Source organism: Lepidochelys kempii, chromosome 24 (genome assembly GCF_965140265.1).
Source record: "Lepidochelys kempii isolate rLepKem1 chromosome 24, rLepKem1.hap2, whole genome shotgun sequence".
Classification (NCBI taxonomy): Eukaryota; Metazoa; Chordata; order Testudines; family Cheloniidae; genus Lepidochelys; species Lepidochelys kempii.
The window spans coordinates 16,262,066-16,277,384 of record NC_133279.1 but is presented as its reverse complement, the minus strand read 5'-3'; the positions used below and the strand labels follow the sequence as shown (position 1 = coordinate 16,277,384).

Here is a 15,319-nt window from a genome sequence, read left to right as displayed (position 1 = left end):
GGTTTTATTATTAACTAAAAGAAAAGAAAGAGAAGAGAGTTGTTAAAGGGTGAAAGCAATCAGATACGTACATATGATTTCTGAGTCCATAGATCAGGTTCCTCGCAGCACTGGCGAGTTTGCTGGCTTGTAAAGTTCTTCTGGAACACACCCAAAGCTTGTATGGGCCTGTCAGATCTTCGTTGAGAGCTGCAGTGTGCAGAGAAGTTGCTCCAGAGGTGAGAAGCCGGGTTGAAGACAAAATGGAGAAGATGCAGCTGCCTTTTATGTTTGCCACGTGGCTTGTACATCCTCTGTCCCAAACACAAGCTCCCACCATATGGACATGGAAAAGCACTTGGAGTCCACAGGCATCTCCCTACATGTCCTGCTGACTCATAGGCGTGTCCCCTGGCTTCTCCCAACGGGCTCATTGTACAGCTGATTGCCCTGGATGGGCCATCCAACAGGCTAGATAGTGCAGATGCCAGTGTGACTGGGGGTGTCACCCAGATACACAGCACAAGTTTGAGATGTCAATATACCACACATATTTATAACTCATGATACAAAGATGACACATACATGTCAATCAGCTTATCATATTTCGCAAATCAGAACTCTAAGGTGGTTGCGGCTGTTCCTCCTCTGTCTGGGAAGGAGGCCATGCCCCCTCACTGCAACACGGCTGGAAGGGCACAGTTCAGGGGGAATGGGCATAAGGGTCTCCGTCGGCGGTGTAGAGCAGTAATTAGTTAGGGGCCCAGGCCCTCTGATAGGGCAGGGCACCAAACAACTAGAGGGCTCTGGCCTGCAATCAGAGTAAAGAAGCAAGGCCCTCAGGCAGGGCAGGGCACCAAACAGTCAGGGGTCCAAACAGTTGGTGAACCGCTAATAAATGCAGGCCTTTTGGCCTAGGGTGGGGAGTCTGGTGAGGTGGTGAGGTGGCAGGGGTAGGGGGACCTGAGCCTACCCGAATCCACCGGGTCCCAGCCCAGGGCCCTAACAGTGATGGAGTGGTACACCAATAGGTCAGTGGGGAAATTCAGCCATAACTGGCCAGCTGTGAATGAGAAAACAGCCAAATTATATTCAGTTCTCCAGGCAACTTCCTACACTCCCGTTCAAGGGGAGGGGTGGAAATACCTGGGTCCCAGTGTCGTTGATCATCCCGCCAGGATAAAACAGCTAACGGCAGCCCCAGCAACTCCTCAGTGTCTCCAGCGACTGGCAGCTCTGGCTGTCCCTCCAGGTCTGAGGCGCTAGAGTGGTCACGGAGCTGGAGGGCCTGCCTTTTATACTTCTGGTTCCTGTCCCGCCCCTCTCCTTCCGGTGGGACGGGCACGGGTGTCCTGGTTCTGCCCACCAGGGGTCAGTTGTGACTGTCCCTCCGGCCATCTGGGAAGGACGCCACACTCTGTTTCTACAATAACTTGCCCAGTGAAACCTTACAGGGCATATCTCGTATGATTCACTGCAATTTCGTAATATTGGTATCCATAATATTATGAATGGTCACCCACATTCCATACCACATCACAGTCACTAGCTTGAGCGTTACCTCTTCACGACCCTGAAGTGCTCACGGGCAGGGGGTTTCTCTGGAGCCGCTCTTTGTCTTGCCGGCTTGTTTTCCTTACCAGCTGCTCTTAAATTAAGCCAGAGCCTCCCCCCCACTAAATATCCCAGTGATCGGGTCACATGGTGTTGGAAATTATTTCAGCGCTGCCACAAAAAAATTATAGAAACTACGTACTTCAAGCAACACCTGGGAATTATTATTAATTATTATTTTTTTATTTCAGCAGAGCTTGGAGCCCCAGTCCTCGCCCAGGACACCGCTGTGCTAGGCACTGGACAAACACAGAGCAAAAAGAGAGTCCATGTCACAGAAAGCCCAAAATGCATAGAGACCTGGGCTGGGACACAGGAGAGCTGGGTTTGTTCCCAGTTCTGCCACTGGAGAGACCGAAGGTTCTACTGGGTGACACTGGCCAAGTCACTGCCCCACTCTGTGCCTCAGTTTCCCCATTTGTAAAAACTGGAAGACTGCTACTGACCTCCTTGCTAAAGTTCTTTGAGATCTACTGATGACAAGCACTAGAGAAGACCTAGATATTGCTATTATACTACACAGACTCTTCTATAATATACTACACCTAATGGATTTTAAACCATTTGGAACTCTAGAACCAGGATGAAACTTTTAGCAAGCAATCTGGAAGCTGTTGGATTCTATGTGGTTTGAAAACATTCTAGAATCCAGTGATGTCCTGGATCCAGGTGGGAATCTAGAACCCATGGACTTTGAGTTTGAACACATTGAGAGGCTTAAAATAAATGAAATTCCAGAGCCAGCTTGTAATGCAGAATCCAAGAGAGTCAATTAAATTAGAACACAGTCAGAGACCTAAAACCAACAAGATTCTGGAGCTGGCTACTGATCTGGTGCCATTAGTGACCCACTGAGTTTGAAAAAAAATTGAGTGACCTAGAACGCATGGGAATCTAGAATCCAGGGACACTGTAGGGTTTATAAACTTTGACATAGCTGGAACACATCAGGTTTTAGAAACGTTGGGGATCTAGGAACAACTGGGATGGCAAGTTTATAACTCTTCCTAAGTTTGGCCACCTTCACACCATCTTCTGTTTTGTGTTCTCGACTTCTGACTCGTGTCTTCCACTAGACTCAGGGGCACTGCTGCTGAGATCATCAACAAAAGCCATCTTGACCAGAGTGAGAAGAGACGTCCTGAAGACCTACCAGAAATTCTCCCCTACTAAGAGGTAGAGGTTGGTGGAGAAGCAGGCATTGAAACAGGACATGAAGGTGTAAATGACCAAGAGGACGCCCGTCACCAATTCTGGCACCTCCTTCTTGTACAGCTTCAAGCCATGGTAGAGGTGGTGGGGCAGCTAGTCGAGGAAGAAGGAAACCACTGTGTGGAAGGTGATGAAGAGCAACACAGCAGAGGCCAGGTGTGGGGTCTTCATGGTCTCTGTGGTCTTGCAGGAATTTGCCACTGTGGTTGGTGGGAGTGCCATGATATCTTGTTCCACAGCACCCTGGGAAGAGACAGAAGAGGGGTTGGAAGGGACGACAGTGGAGGTGACATGGGAGAGTGGAAGAGGAGAAAGGAGAAATACCAGAGTGAGTTAGGAAGGTAACGTTGGAGGGGACACCTTGCTGGGCAACCTCTGGTCCTCCAGAATATCCCGACTGGATATTCCCAGAAACTGGGCTACAACCAGTGGTACTCACTGCTACAGGATAGAGCTGTGAGCAGTAGGGGAGGACAAGGACGATAGCAGATATGGGAGGAGTGGAGAAGAGGACACTCTAGGAGACCAAATATACAGCTATGCAGAGAATACCACGTAGCTGTGATCTGGATGACTGGCTGGCACAGGGGAGCAGGAAATGGGCCATGGGTCCTTTCCCCTCTCAGGTGGCCAGCTCTAATCTGGCCCCAGGGCAGGGGATCATGCCTGCTCAGTTGGGGGGGATTGGTGCTCTTGACTCTTAGCATGCAGGAGCTGGTGCCGGTGGAACTCACTGCTGCAAGGAAGAAAAAGCCACCCCTCCCCCACCCCATCTCTTGTGCTCATCTGCCAGTCACAGGAACTGAGGCTACACCCTGACTCATGAGAGGGTGCAGAGTCCTTCTCACCCTCATTGTAACACAGGAAGCCTCAATCCACCGAGCTGCTTCTCTGCCCCCCAGCCGGGCTGCCAGCCCTGCAGCAGGGACCTCGGGGATTTTGCCTCTGTCTGGGATTGCCTCCTTCACAGCCTTATTAGCATGGAGTCCTGTCTGCTCTGGAGAATGGCCTAATGGTTAGAGAATGTGGGAGGGGCTGGGAGCCAAGACTCCTGGGCTCTGGGGGGACGTGGGATCCTGTTGCTTAGACTCCCCAAGGGGGGAACACCTCATCTAATTAACATGAACCAAAACAGAAAAATTCACCCACGTCACGGACATCCCCTGCTACCTCTGTCTATTGTGTGCCCTGTGTTAACCCCAGGGCTATCGGTGGCAGGGACTTTTACAGGCTAACCCTTCTGATACCAGTGGCAGGGAGTTTTACAGGAGAACCCCACTGATACCCAGTGGCAGGGAGTCCCACTGGTTTCCCTTTACAATAGCAAATTTTGTGGCTCCCAGGTGGCCTTAGCAAGGAAATTCCCCTTTAGACCCAATGCTGGGCCCTCTTCCCATTGTTTTGACTCTCGTGGGCAGCAGGTGGTGGAAACACGGACCCAGCAGAGAGACAGATGACATGTGTTTGCCCAGCAAAGCGTCTACGTGTCTGTCCCCGCCTCAGCTTTGCCCTGTGCGTTGAGTTCACTCCCCTTAACTCTGTGTCTTCTACATGCTCCACCCCCACCTACTCTCTCACGTTGAAAAGCTGCAAACCATAAACGGAAATGGTCATTCGGACACTGTCTTAGCAGAGCAACCACCTAAGAAACTGCTTGAAAACTAGCCCCCACTCCCCTCCCAGAGACAGGGCTAGAATCCAGTGGGAGGTGTAGTCATGGCCCCAAGCCTCGCTGTGCTAGGCACTGTATAAAAACAAGAGAGAGCTTACTGTCTAAGGAGTCAGTATTTGCTAGAGACCAGGTCCAGGTCTCAGAAGGCCTTGGTACCATTCCTGGCTCTGCCACTGGCGGACTAAGTGACCTTAGCCAAGGCACTTCCATACTCCCTGCCTCAGTTTCCCCATTTGTAAAAACTGGGAGACTGCTACTGACCTCCTTGGCAAAGTTCTTTGAGATCTACTGAGGACAAGCACTAGAGAAGAGCTGGCTATTGCTCTTATAATACACAGACTCTTCTATAATATACCACACACAATGGATTTTATACCATTTGGAAATCTGGAACCCACATGAGATTTTTAAGTCAACAAAGAGTCTGGAACCTGTTGGAGTCTATATGGTTTTAAAACACTCTAGAATCCACTGGAGTCCTAGCACCAGTCAGGAATCTAGAACCCATGGACCCTATTAAGTATGAAGTCTTTGAAAAACTTAAAACAAAGATTCCAGAGCCCGCCAGTGATGCAGAAGCCATGAGAATCAGTTAGGTTAGAATACATCAAGAAACAAAAACAAACAAGATTCTGGAGTCCGCTAGTGATTTGGAACCCTTGACAGCCATTGACTTTGAAAAAATTGAGAGAACACATGGGATTCTGCCGATAACGAGGACTCTGGAATCGGTTTATAAACATTGAGATACCTGGAACCCACAGGGTTTCAGAAGCATCAGGGATGAAGAAACAAGTGGGATGACAAGTTTCCAATGCTCTCTAACTCCAGGCACCTTCAGGCACTCATGACCGACAACGGCACCGCATTCTTCTGGAGCAGCAGGCCGTGGCAGAGGTGGTCGGGCAGCCAGCAGATGAAGAATGACACCACCGCAGTCACCATGACTTTGAAAGGCTTCCCGCTCCTCACCGTCCCCTTCTTCTTAATCTCCAGCCCCTTCCGGCCCTGGCATCCCACACTGGTGAGGAGGGGCAGCAGGGCGTCCAGCAGAAACTGCACCCTGAACAGCAGCAGATGGAGAGGTCTCCTCCAGGCCTGCGTCTCGGCTCCGTCCCCTTCTCCAGAGAAGGTGTAACTATTCTTGCAGACGACTCCAGGAGTTAGGGAGCGCTGAGGGCGAAGGAGACCAGCTACATGCCCGCGACCAGCTTCCTGATCTGGGTCACAGTGCGGGGATGGCAGCACCAGACAGGGAGCAGGGGAGAGTCCAGTGGTCCAGGCTGGTGAGGGTGAGGAGGAAGATGGCAGAGAACATGCCCAGGGAGAGGCAGGCGTTGAGCTCGTGCATGGCCGTGCCCAAGACCCAGTGGAAACCCAGGCAGAGGGGCCGTGAGACCTTAAGGAAGAGCAGGAAAAACACAAAGGGGATTGGAGGCAGCAGAGGGGAGGGAGAGAGAGAGACAGACGTGTGCAGCCCGTGCCCGAGCAGCGAGGAACACGCCATTTCATTCTCCTCCCTGCACAAACCAATGAGGCTGCAGCCACACACAGGACCCACTAGACCCCACTCCCAAGAGAATTCAACCTGGGTCTTGTGTACCATGCCATTGGGGGCTGTTTTCCCAGTAGAGTTGGGTTCTCATCCAGGGTTTCAGGGCCCAGCTCCGAGGATGGGGCCTGTGTATTGAACACTCTGGGGAGGGCTGGGTGTGACTGAGATTTTATCTAGAATAGGAAGGGGCCGCATTTCACAGGAGTTGTATCACGCAGGGACGTACCCACAACATGTAGATAACACAGGACCCCTCACAACTATTGACCTGCTCTAACCACTAGACCCCCCCCCCCCGAGAGCTGGGGACAGAATCCAGGGTCCTTACTTCCAGCTGCCCCCTGCACTAGCCCATGAGATCCCACTCATCTCCCAGAAGCGGGGACAGAACCCAGGAGTCCTGGCTCCCAGCCCCCTTGCTCTCATCCACAAGACCCCCCCACTCCTTGGCTGGGAGTTGCATCATTTGTGACTCAGATTTTATTGTGAGCTAACGGGGCTGGGTGGTTATCTCTGGGTCATGGTGCAGCCCCCTCTCAGGAAAGGACTTCTGCAAAATACAGCCCCTTCCTCTTCACGGGGGCACACCTCAGTAGATGAGCTACTGGCCAAGCATCTAGTGCATTAGAGTCGGGGGGCTGGGATCCAGGACTCCTGGGTTCTAGGCCAGGCTCTGGGAGGGAGAGGGGCTAATTTTAAAGCAGTGGCTGTTGCTTAGGTGGTTTATTTGCTAAGACAATATCCGATGATCATTTCCGTTCATGGTTTGCAGCTTGTGGATCTCAAATAGCAGGTGAGGGGTGGAGCATGTAGAAGACACAGAGTTAAGGGGAGTGAACTCAATACACAGGGGAGGTCTCTGGGGTGCAGGGGACAGACACACGGACGCTTTGCTGGCCAAACACACAGCATCTGAGGCTCTCTCTGCGCTGGGTCTGTGTTTCCACCACTCGCTCCCCAGGTGAGTCAAGACAATGGGCAGAGGGCTCTGTGTTGGGTCTAAAGGGGAATTTCCTTGCTAAGGCCCCCAAGAAGCCACAAAATTTGCTCTTGTAAAGGCAAACTAGTGGGACTCCCTGCCACTGGGTATCAGTGGGGTTAGCCTATGAAACTCACTGCCACTGAGTGAGAGTGAGGTTAGCCTGGGAGACTCCTTGCCACTGGGTATCAGTGGGGTCCACATGGGGCACTCAATAGACAGAGGTAGTAGGCGAGGTCTGTGACATGGGGGAACATTTCCCACTTCTTTCAGGTGAGTCAGACGAGTTGCTCCCCGTTTACACAGGGCAGTCTCAGCAAGTCACAGTACGAAATGTTAGTTTGTACGGACCACGCGGGTTCTTTTTATGGAGCTTGTGGTAAAATGAGGCAAATACCTAGGTGAGTTGATGTACCCCCGACAGATCCCTGCGTACACCCACCCCCGGCTGAGAGCCTCTGCTCTAAGCCACAAGACCCCCCTTTCCTCCCACAACCCAGGAGTTCTGACCCCCACCCCACTCCCAGAGCTGGGCGTGGAACCCAGGAGTCCTGGCTCCCAGCCTGCCCTTCTCTAAGCATTAGGCCAGGCTGCAGAGCACAGCGGGCACCGTGCTAACAAGGCCGTAAGGGACGCAGTCCCTGCCAGAGGCAATAGCCCAGAGGACCCGGCTGCAGGGCTGGCAGCCCGGCTGGGGGACAGAGCAGCAGCTCGGTGGCTTGAGGCTTCCTGTGTTACAATGAGAGTAAGAAGGACCCTGCGCTCTCTCTCGAGACAGGGTGAAGCAGCAATTCCCGTGGCAGACAGATAAGTACGAGAGACGGGGTAGGGGGCGGGTGGCTTTTTCCACCTTGTAGCAGTGAGTGCCAGCGGCACCAGCAAAACAGGACCGACCCCCACCTCCCTGAGCCACCCAGTCACTGCCCTGGAGCCAGATCGGAACCAGCCGCTCCTGGTGGGGAAGGCCCCATCTCCATTCCCCACCCCTCTGAGCCAGCCCGTTCTCCAGATCAGCATAGGTGTGTATCTGACCTGCTAAACTGTCTCTGTCCCCACTCCTCCCACATCTACTATCCCTTTTTCCCTCGGCCCATAGTTCTACCCTGTAGCAAGGAGTTTAACCAACTATAGCCATGTTGCTGAGAATATCTAGCCTGGATATTCTAGAGGAACAGAGGACACCCAGAGAGATCCTCTCCAATGGTGCCTTCCTAAACCCCTCATTTCTCCCTTCCTCTTCTTCCCCTCCCCCTTTTCCTCTCCTCTGTCATCCCTTCTAACCCATCTTCTCTCTCTCCCCAGGGCACCATGGACCAAGGCAACATGACTCTCCCACCAACCACAGGGGCGAATTCCAGCCAGACCCCAGCAGCTGTGAGCGCCACTCACCTGGCTGCGGCCGTGTTGCTCTTCACCACCTTCCTGGTGGGTGTGGTGGGGAACGGGCTGTACCTGTGGGTGCTGGGGCTGAAGATGAGGATGACAGTGACCACGCTCTGGTTCCTCCACCTGGTCTCTTGCTACCTTCTCTTCACCCTGCTGATCCCTTTCTTCATTGTCTACGTTCTCCTGGGTTTCCACTGGGTCTTCGGCACGGTTATGTGCAAATTCCTCAACACCTGCATCTCTCTGGGCATGTTCACCTCTGTCTTCCTTCTCACCCTCATCAGCCTGGACCGCTACACCCTCTCTCACCACCCCATCTGGTGCCGGCATCACCGCAATGTGCCCCGAGCTCGGAAGCTGGCTGTGGGTGTGTGGCTGGCCTCCTTCAGTCTCAGCGCTCCCTATCTGGCTTTCCGGGAGACCCAGGTGTTGGACGGGGGCAGGATCATCTGCATTAACAATTACGCCCTCTCCAGAGACTGGAATGGAGCCGAGCCACAGGAGCTGGGGAGACGGGTCCACCTGGCCATCTTCATGGTCCGGTTCCTGCTAGGCTTCCTTCTGCCCTTCTGCACCATCGTGGGATGCTATAGCCGGGTGGGGCTGAAGATGAAGGAGAAGAAGCTGGTGTGGGCTGGGAAGCCCTTCAAAGTCATGGTGGCCGCAGTGGTTTCCTTCTTTCTCGGGTGGCTGCCCTACCACCTCTACCAGAGCTTGAATCTCTACAAGAAGGAGGTGCCAGAGTCAGTGACAGGCACCCTCTTGGTCATTTACACCTTCACGTCCTGCTTCAATGCCTGCTTCACCCCCATCCTCTACCTCTTTGTGGGGGAGAAGTTCTGGCAGGTCTTCAGGATGTCTCTTCTCACTCTGGTCAAAGCGGCTTTTGTTGACGATCTCGGCAGCAGTGCCCCCAAGTATAGCGGAAGACAAGGGTCTGAAATTGAGAACACAAAACAGGAGATGGCCTGAAGATGCCCAGGTTTAGGGAGAGTTGAACATTTGGTATGCCATTTCTTTCTAGATTCCTCATGGTTCTAAAACCTGATGGGTCCTGTTTATAAACCCTGCAGTGTCCCTGAATTCTAGATTCCCTGCTCTCTCCAGAATCCCATACGTTCTAGGTCTCTCAATTTTTTTGTACTCAATGGGCTGTCAATGGCACCAAACCAGTAGTCAGCTCCAGAATCTTGTCTGGTTTTGATCTCTCAATGTGTTCTCACCTGAGTGACTCTCACCTGACTGATTCTGCATCACTAGCAGGCTCTGGAATCTCATTTATTGTAAGCCTCTCGGTGGGTTGGTACTCAAAGTCCATGGGTTCTAGATTCCTGACTGGGCCTGGGACATCACTGGATTCTGGAGTCTTTGCAAACCACATAGAATCCAACAGGTTCCAGATTGCTTGCTAAAAGTTTCATCATGGTCCTAGATTTCCAAATGGTTTAAAATCCATTCAATGTAGTACATTATAGAAGAGTCCGTGTATTATAATAGAGGTATCTAGCTCTTCTCTAGTGCTTGTCATCAGTAGATCTCAAAGAACTTTACCAAGGAGGTCAGTAGCAGTCTTCCAGTTTTTTACAAATGGAGAAACTGAGGCACGGTGTGGGGCACTGACTTGGCCACGGTCACCCAGTAGAACCTTCAGTCTGGCCAGTGGCCGAACCGGGAACAACCCAGGTCTCCTGCGTCCGAGCCCAGGTCTCTATCCATTGCATTTCCTTAGACTGTGGCTCTCTGGGACACCACCTGTCTTTTTGTTCTGTATTTGTACAGCACCTAGCACAGTGGGGCCTTGGGCCAGGACTGGGGTTCCGAGAACTACCTGAAATAAAATATAATAAGGAATAACCTTTCCCAGGCTTTCCTTGAACTACATAGATTCTGTAAGACTTGTGTGGCGCCTCTGAAATACTTTATAACCACTGTGTGACCCAATCACTGGGATATTTAGTGTGTGGAGGCTCTGGATTAGTTTAAGAGTGGCCAGTAAGGAAAACAAGTTGGCACAACAAAGAGCGACTCCAGAGAAACCACCTGCCCATAAACACTTCAGGGTGGTGAAGAGGTAATGTCCAAGTAACCAAGAAGATCCCACCTGCCAGCTCTAGCCAAGTTAGAAAACCTTGGCAAAGGCTCAGGGCTAGCAGATGAAAAGGACAATAAAGACTTCAGAAGACCCCTCCTGGTGGATTCTCCATCTCCAGCAATTTTTAAGGCAGGATTGGGTGCTTTTCAAAGAGGTCTGGCTCTAGTTCAATCAGGGACTAATTCAGGGATGTTCTGCAGGAAGTCAGAGTAGGGGACCACCATGCTCCATCTGGCCTTGGAATCTCTGATTCTAGCCAGAGGTGAGGCAGATGCTGTTGGGGTGCTCCACCAGTTGTCACCTAGAGCCCACGGGGTTGTCTGAGGAAGCCAGGCCTGCATAGGCCACCAGCCCGGAGTGGAGGCTGTAGGGAAGTTAGACGTGCATTTTACTGTTCAGATGAAACAAGACTGACAACCATGACAGATACCACCTTTCGCTGATTCAATATTCAATAGGATCTCATGGATTCTAGGAGTCCTGGCCGATAGTTAACCTTTTGGGTCCCAGCTCTGTCAGTGTTTTGAATGTGATCTGGTCTGATGTGGGCTAGATTTAGACATCACGTTTTCCAGGCCCCTGTATGTTTCGAAAGCAAAGATCCTATGAGTTCTAGATATTTGGCTGGTTCTTGAACCTTTGGTTTCTAGGTTTGCCAAGATTTTAAAACCCAAATAGCTCCTATGTAGTCTAGAACATCCTAGTTTCCAAGCTCATATATGACATCCTAGACCAAAGAGGAGCAGTTTGGGTTTTAAAAAACTTGGCAGACCTAGATCTCAAGAGGTTCAAGAACCACTCAAATGTCTAGAACTCATGGGGTATGATTGGATTTTTATATATATAATGTGTGTGTGTGTGTGTGTGTGTGTGTAAGTAAATACACACTCAGTAGTGTCACATGAGTTCTAGATATTTGGTGAGTTCTTAAACTTCTTCAGTTCTAGGTGTGACAATGTCTTGAAATGCAATCGGATGTGACATGGTCTAGTATTCAAGGGCTCCAAGCACCTATATGTTTGAAAACACAATAGGATGCCGTGAATTCTAGATATGTGGCTAGTTCTCGAACCTCCTGGGTTCCAAGTCACCGCGTTTTTTTAAAAAATTATGGAACCTAGAGCCTTTTACAAACAAGACCCCTCAGGGCGGCGTCTCTGGAATTGAGAACATTCTCCGCTTTGCAGGTGAAGTCCATGGAAGCACATACTGACCTGAGACACCTTGCAACAGGCCTGATGTTCACAAAGGGTTCAGCTCCTTCTGGAAGATCAGGCCTCTTTAATGGTGTTCATCTGGGAAAACCTCCAAAAATAGAAGCATAACAAATAATCACCAGTTATTTTGAAATATTAAGCCTGTAAGGCAGTAGGGCATGGAGTGAACAGGCCAGATCCTCGGACAGTGTAAATCAGTGTCGCTCTGTTGACTTCACGTCAGAGTTCTCGGGTTCTTCTCCTGCCTCTGGGAGGGGAGCAGGGTCTAGCAGGGTAGAGTGCGGGGACTAGGAGCAAGGACTCCTTGGTTCAATCCCCAGCTCTGGGAGGGCAGTGATCTCTAAGTTAGAGCAAACTTAGTAACATCAAAACATTTAGTGAACTAGTATCAAGTTTGCCAAATTGTTTCGCTCAACCACCAAAAATCTGAAACATGTTTCAATATGAAACATTTTGATTTTCTTTTTCGAAATGGCTTTGTCTTGAAATGTGCTTCAATTTTATTTTATTTTTATTTAAAATGTGTAAAATCCAAGCTCACAAAAAACCCCATTTTTTTCTGACTGAAAGAAACCCTCTCCCACCCCCGCCTTTTCATTTGCCAAAAAAATCATTTGGGATCATCTCCAAATAAGTGCCCCCCCCTAAAATTTCCAGAATAACCAGAGACCCAAAGAATTGGTTATTATCACAGGACTTACATGCCATCTGTGGTCCCAATTCAGCCCCATTGTGGCTGAAAACACCAGGTCAAAGCTGATAATAGGGAGGAGAACTCAAACATCTCCATGTTGAGATCGAAATAGCAGTGGCCGTGTCTCTAGGCCCCCACGTGTCAGCTCAGCGTGGGTGTTACTCACCCTCAATTTCCGGAAGCCGTAACTCGCAGAGGTGTGAACTGCTATTAAACACAGGTGTGACCAGCTTGAGGAGCGGACTCACTTTTGCAGTACGGCTGCACCAGCCTTGCTCCTGTTGCATAGCTGAGCTCAGGGTCTGTCTGGGCTTGTTGTTTCCTGAAATTTGGCCTCTTTGCTTTCACCGAGAACATTATAACCATCTGAACATGTTCAATCAGGATGTGCAGGGGAGTAGGAGGGGGCCTGTATCGCAGGAACCCCTCTACCAAAGGACCCCAAATTTGCATCACTCCCACCTCCGTTGCTAAGTGCTGGTTTTCAAGGCAGTTGCCCGCCGCATGGGGGGCATCAGTGCAATTTGTGAGTATTAACAGCAGCTCATCTTCAGGGGGCTGCATCTCCTGATGCCCCCAATCAAAAAACCGCCCTTTACCCCCGCAGACTCCAGCAGAGCCCCTGTGGCTTGGTGCCACTTTCCAAGTCAATGCGAGGCTGCAACCGGTTTTCAGAGCGGTGTGAAGAATTTAAGAACGGCTCCTTTTCATGCGGCTTTAGCTGAGGGCCCCGGACCACGACCCTCTGAACCTGCCCCACTCACTCCGCCCCGGGCCTTGCTCAGAGACGGCCAATTTCAAGCCAAGCCGAGCGGGCGGGTGGATTTCAGAGCACTTGGGCTCGCCGGGTCTGACAGGAAGAGGTTTCTCTGCAGGCCCGGCGGCAGGAGTGCCCTTAGCAGATCTGCTGTGGGAGGACTCGGGCTCCCAGGCCTTGGGCAGTTCTGAGCTCAGCGTCTGCAGCACCTGGTTGCAAGCGGCCCCCTGAATCCAACATCCCTTTGCTCACTGCACACTCACGTCCAACCCCGGGCCACCAGCCCGGCCGCACTCATGCCAGACACCACAGCCGCGTCTCTGGGGCGCGGGCCTCTTTGAGAGCCCCGTCGAAGCTCTAGTCCCTTTGGACAGGCGGCTCCCTCTGAGGGGCGACGGGTGGTGTTGATATTTGCCCAGGGGGTACCACTGGACCCCACATTTCTGTGCATCTGCAGGACTCCCTGCCACAGAGTATTAATGGGGTTAACCCGTGGGACTCAATGCAGAGGGATATAATTATGCGCGGTCTCTGACAGACGGTGAATTTCTCTGTCTTGTTTCAAGTCAATCAGATGTGAAATTCCCACTTTATGATGCTTGAACTCCCTCCCTCCCAGAACTGGGGTTAGAACCCAGGAGTCTTGACTTCCCATCCCCCTGCTTTAACCCACTACAGCCCACTCTCCTCCCAGAGCAAGAGTCAGAACCCAGGAGTCCTGACTTCCTATTTTCCTGCGCTAATCCACCACACCCCTCCAAGAGCTGGGGATAGAACCCAGGAGTCCTGGCTAGCCCCCACACCCTGCTCTAACCATTAGGCCAGTCTGCAGAGCACAGAGGACTCCACGCTAACAAGTCGCGGGAGGCGCAGTCCCAGACAGAGCCAATACCCCGAGGACCCTAGTGCAGGGCTGTCAGCACGGCCATGGGGGCAGAGAAGCGGCTCCGTGGCTTGAGGCTTCCTGTGTTACAATGAGGTGAGAAGGACCCTGCACGCTCTCTCGAGTCAGGGTGTAGCAGCAGTTCCTGCGACAGGCAGCTGAGTACCTCCGGCAGTGGGAGGAAGGTGAGTTACTCTGTCCTGTAGCAGGGAGTTCCACTGGGTTTTCTGTGCACTTGGAGTCAACACAGCACCATTCCGAGCCCCCTCCCGCCGAGCCAGGCAGTCCCCTGCCCTAGGGCCAGACCAGAGCCGGCGCCCCCGAGAGTGGAAAGGACCCGTGTCCTATTCCCTGCTCCACAGTCTTGTGTGTTCTGGGCCAGGACCCTGGGTTCTATTTCTGATTCGGGAAGGGGAGGGGAGAGGAGGCGAGGCCAGGGGGCTAGAGGGGGAGGGCGGAACTCCTGGGTTCTGTCCCCTCTCTGTGACTCAGTTTCCTCATCTAACGATGATATTTGTATTTGTATTTGCGTGTGTGACCTTGCTGTCCCTGGCTTGGGGGGGTGAGCCCTGCTCTGTGTGTCCCTGCTGAGCCTTGCTGTGATACCTGTGTGTGCTTTCACACACTGATTGGGAGTGCCCACGGGGGGGAGGCCTGGCACCAGAGGTGACCCCGACCTACCCCTGCACGCTGCCTGGGGGGGCTGAAAAGCTGAAAAGTTCCATAAGCTGGAGTTAGAAAGGCTGGGGAGGAGAGGCTGTGACACACACACTGCGGGGCTGACCCCCTCCAGCAGGGGGCGGCAGACACACACACACACACACACAGTCTCTCTCCCTCCCTCCAGCCACACACGCCCGGCCCGGCTCCCTGCGCAGCAGACCCGGACCCGGACCCGCCCGGCGGCCGCCAGGTGAGTCGCGCCCCGCTCCCTGCCCAGGGGCCGGGCAGCCTGGCCCCCATCCCCGCGGCCTCTGGGCTCCCACCAGACGGGGTGAACCCCCCGCCCCTCCGGCTGGTGGAACAATCTGTATGGGAGGAGCTGGGAGCCCTTGACCCAAACTGCAAACTCGGTATATAATGGAAACCGCTTCAAGCCAGAGGGTGCCGCAGCCCCCCCCCAGTACCCCTAGTTCCAGCACCTATGCCCCCACCCCCCGGGAAACCAGCGCTACCCGACTCAGACAGCTGGGGAAACTGAGGCACGGGAAAAGCAAGAGTCCTGGCTCCCAGCCCGTCCTTTGTTCTAACCTCTAGACCCCACTCTCCTCTAAGGGCC

General features: G+C 52.4%; 1 protein-coding gene and 1 pseudogene across 1 annotated transcript; one reads left to right on the top strand and one right to left on the bottom strand.

Moving 5' to 3' along the window:
• Positions 1 to 2,616: 2,616 nt before the first annotated feature.
• LOC140902960 (probable G-protein coupled receptor 33) lies at positions 2,617 to 13,455 on the bottom strand (annotated as a pseudogene).
• On the top strand, positions 6,783 to 9,369 carry LOC140902860 (probable G-protein coupled receptor 33). Its single transcript, XM_073323432.1, has 2 exons — positions 6,783 to 6,993; positions 8,314 to 9,369. The coding sequence occupies exon 2, from the start codon at positions 8,320 to 8,322 to the stop codon at positions 9,367 to 9,369; it is 1,050 nt and encodes a 349-aa protein (XP_073179533.1). The 5' UTR covers positions 6,783 to 6,993; positions 8,314 to 8,319.
• Positions 13,456 to 15,319: the final 1,864 nt, after the last annotated feature.

Coding starts and splice junctions, on each gene's coding strand:
- LOC140902860 (XM_073323432.1), top strand. CDS start 8,320: ATGGACCAAGGCAACATGACTCTCCCACCAACCACAGGGGCGAATTCC.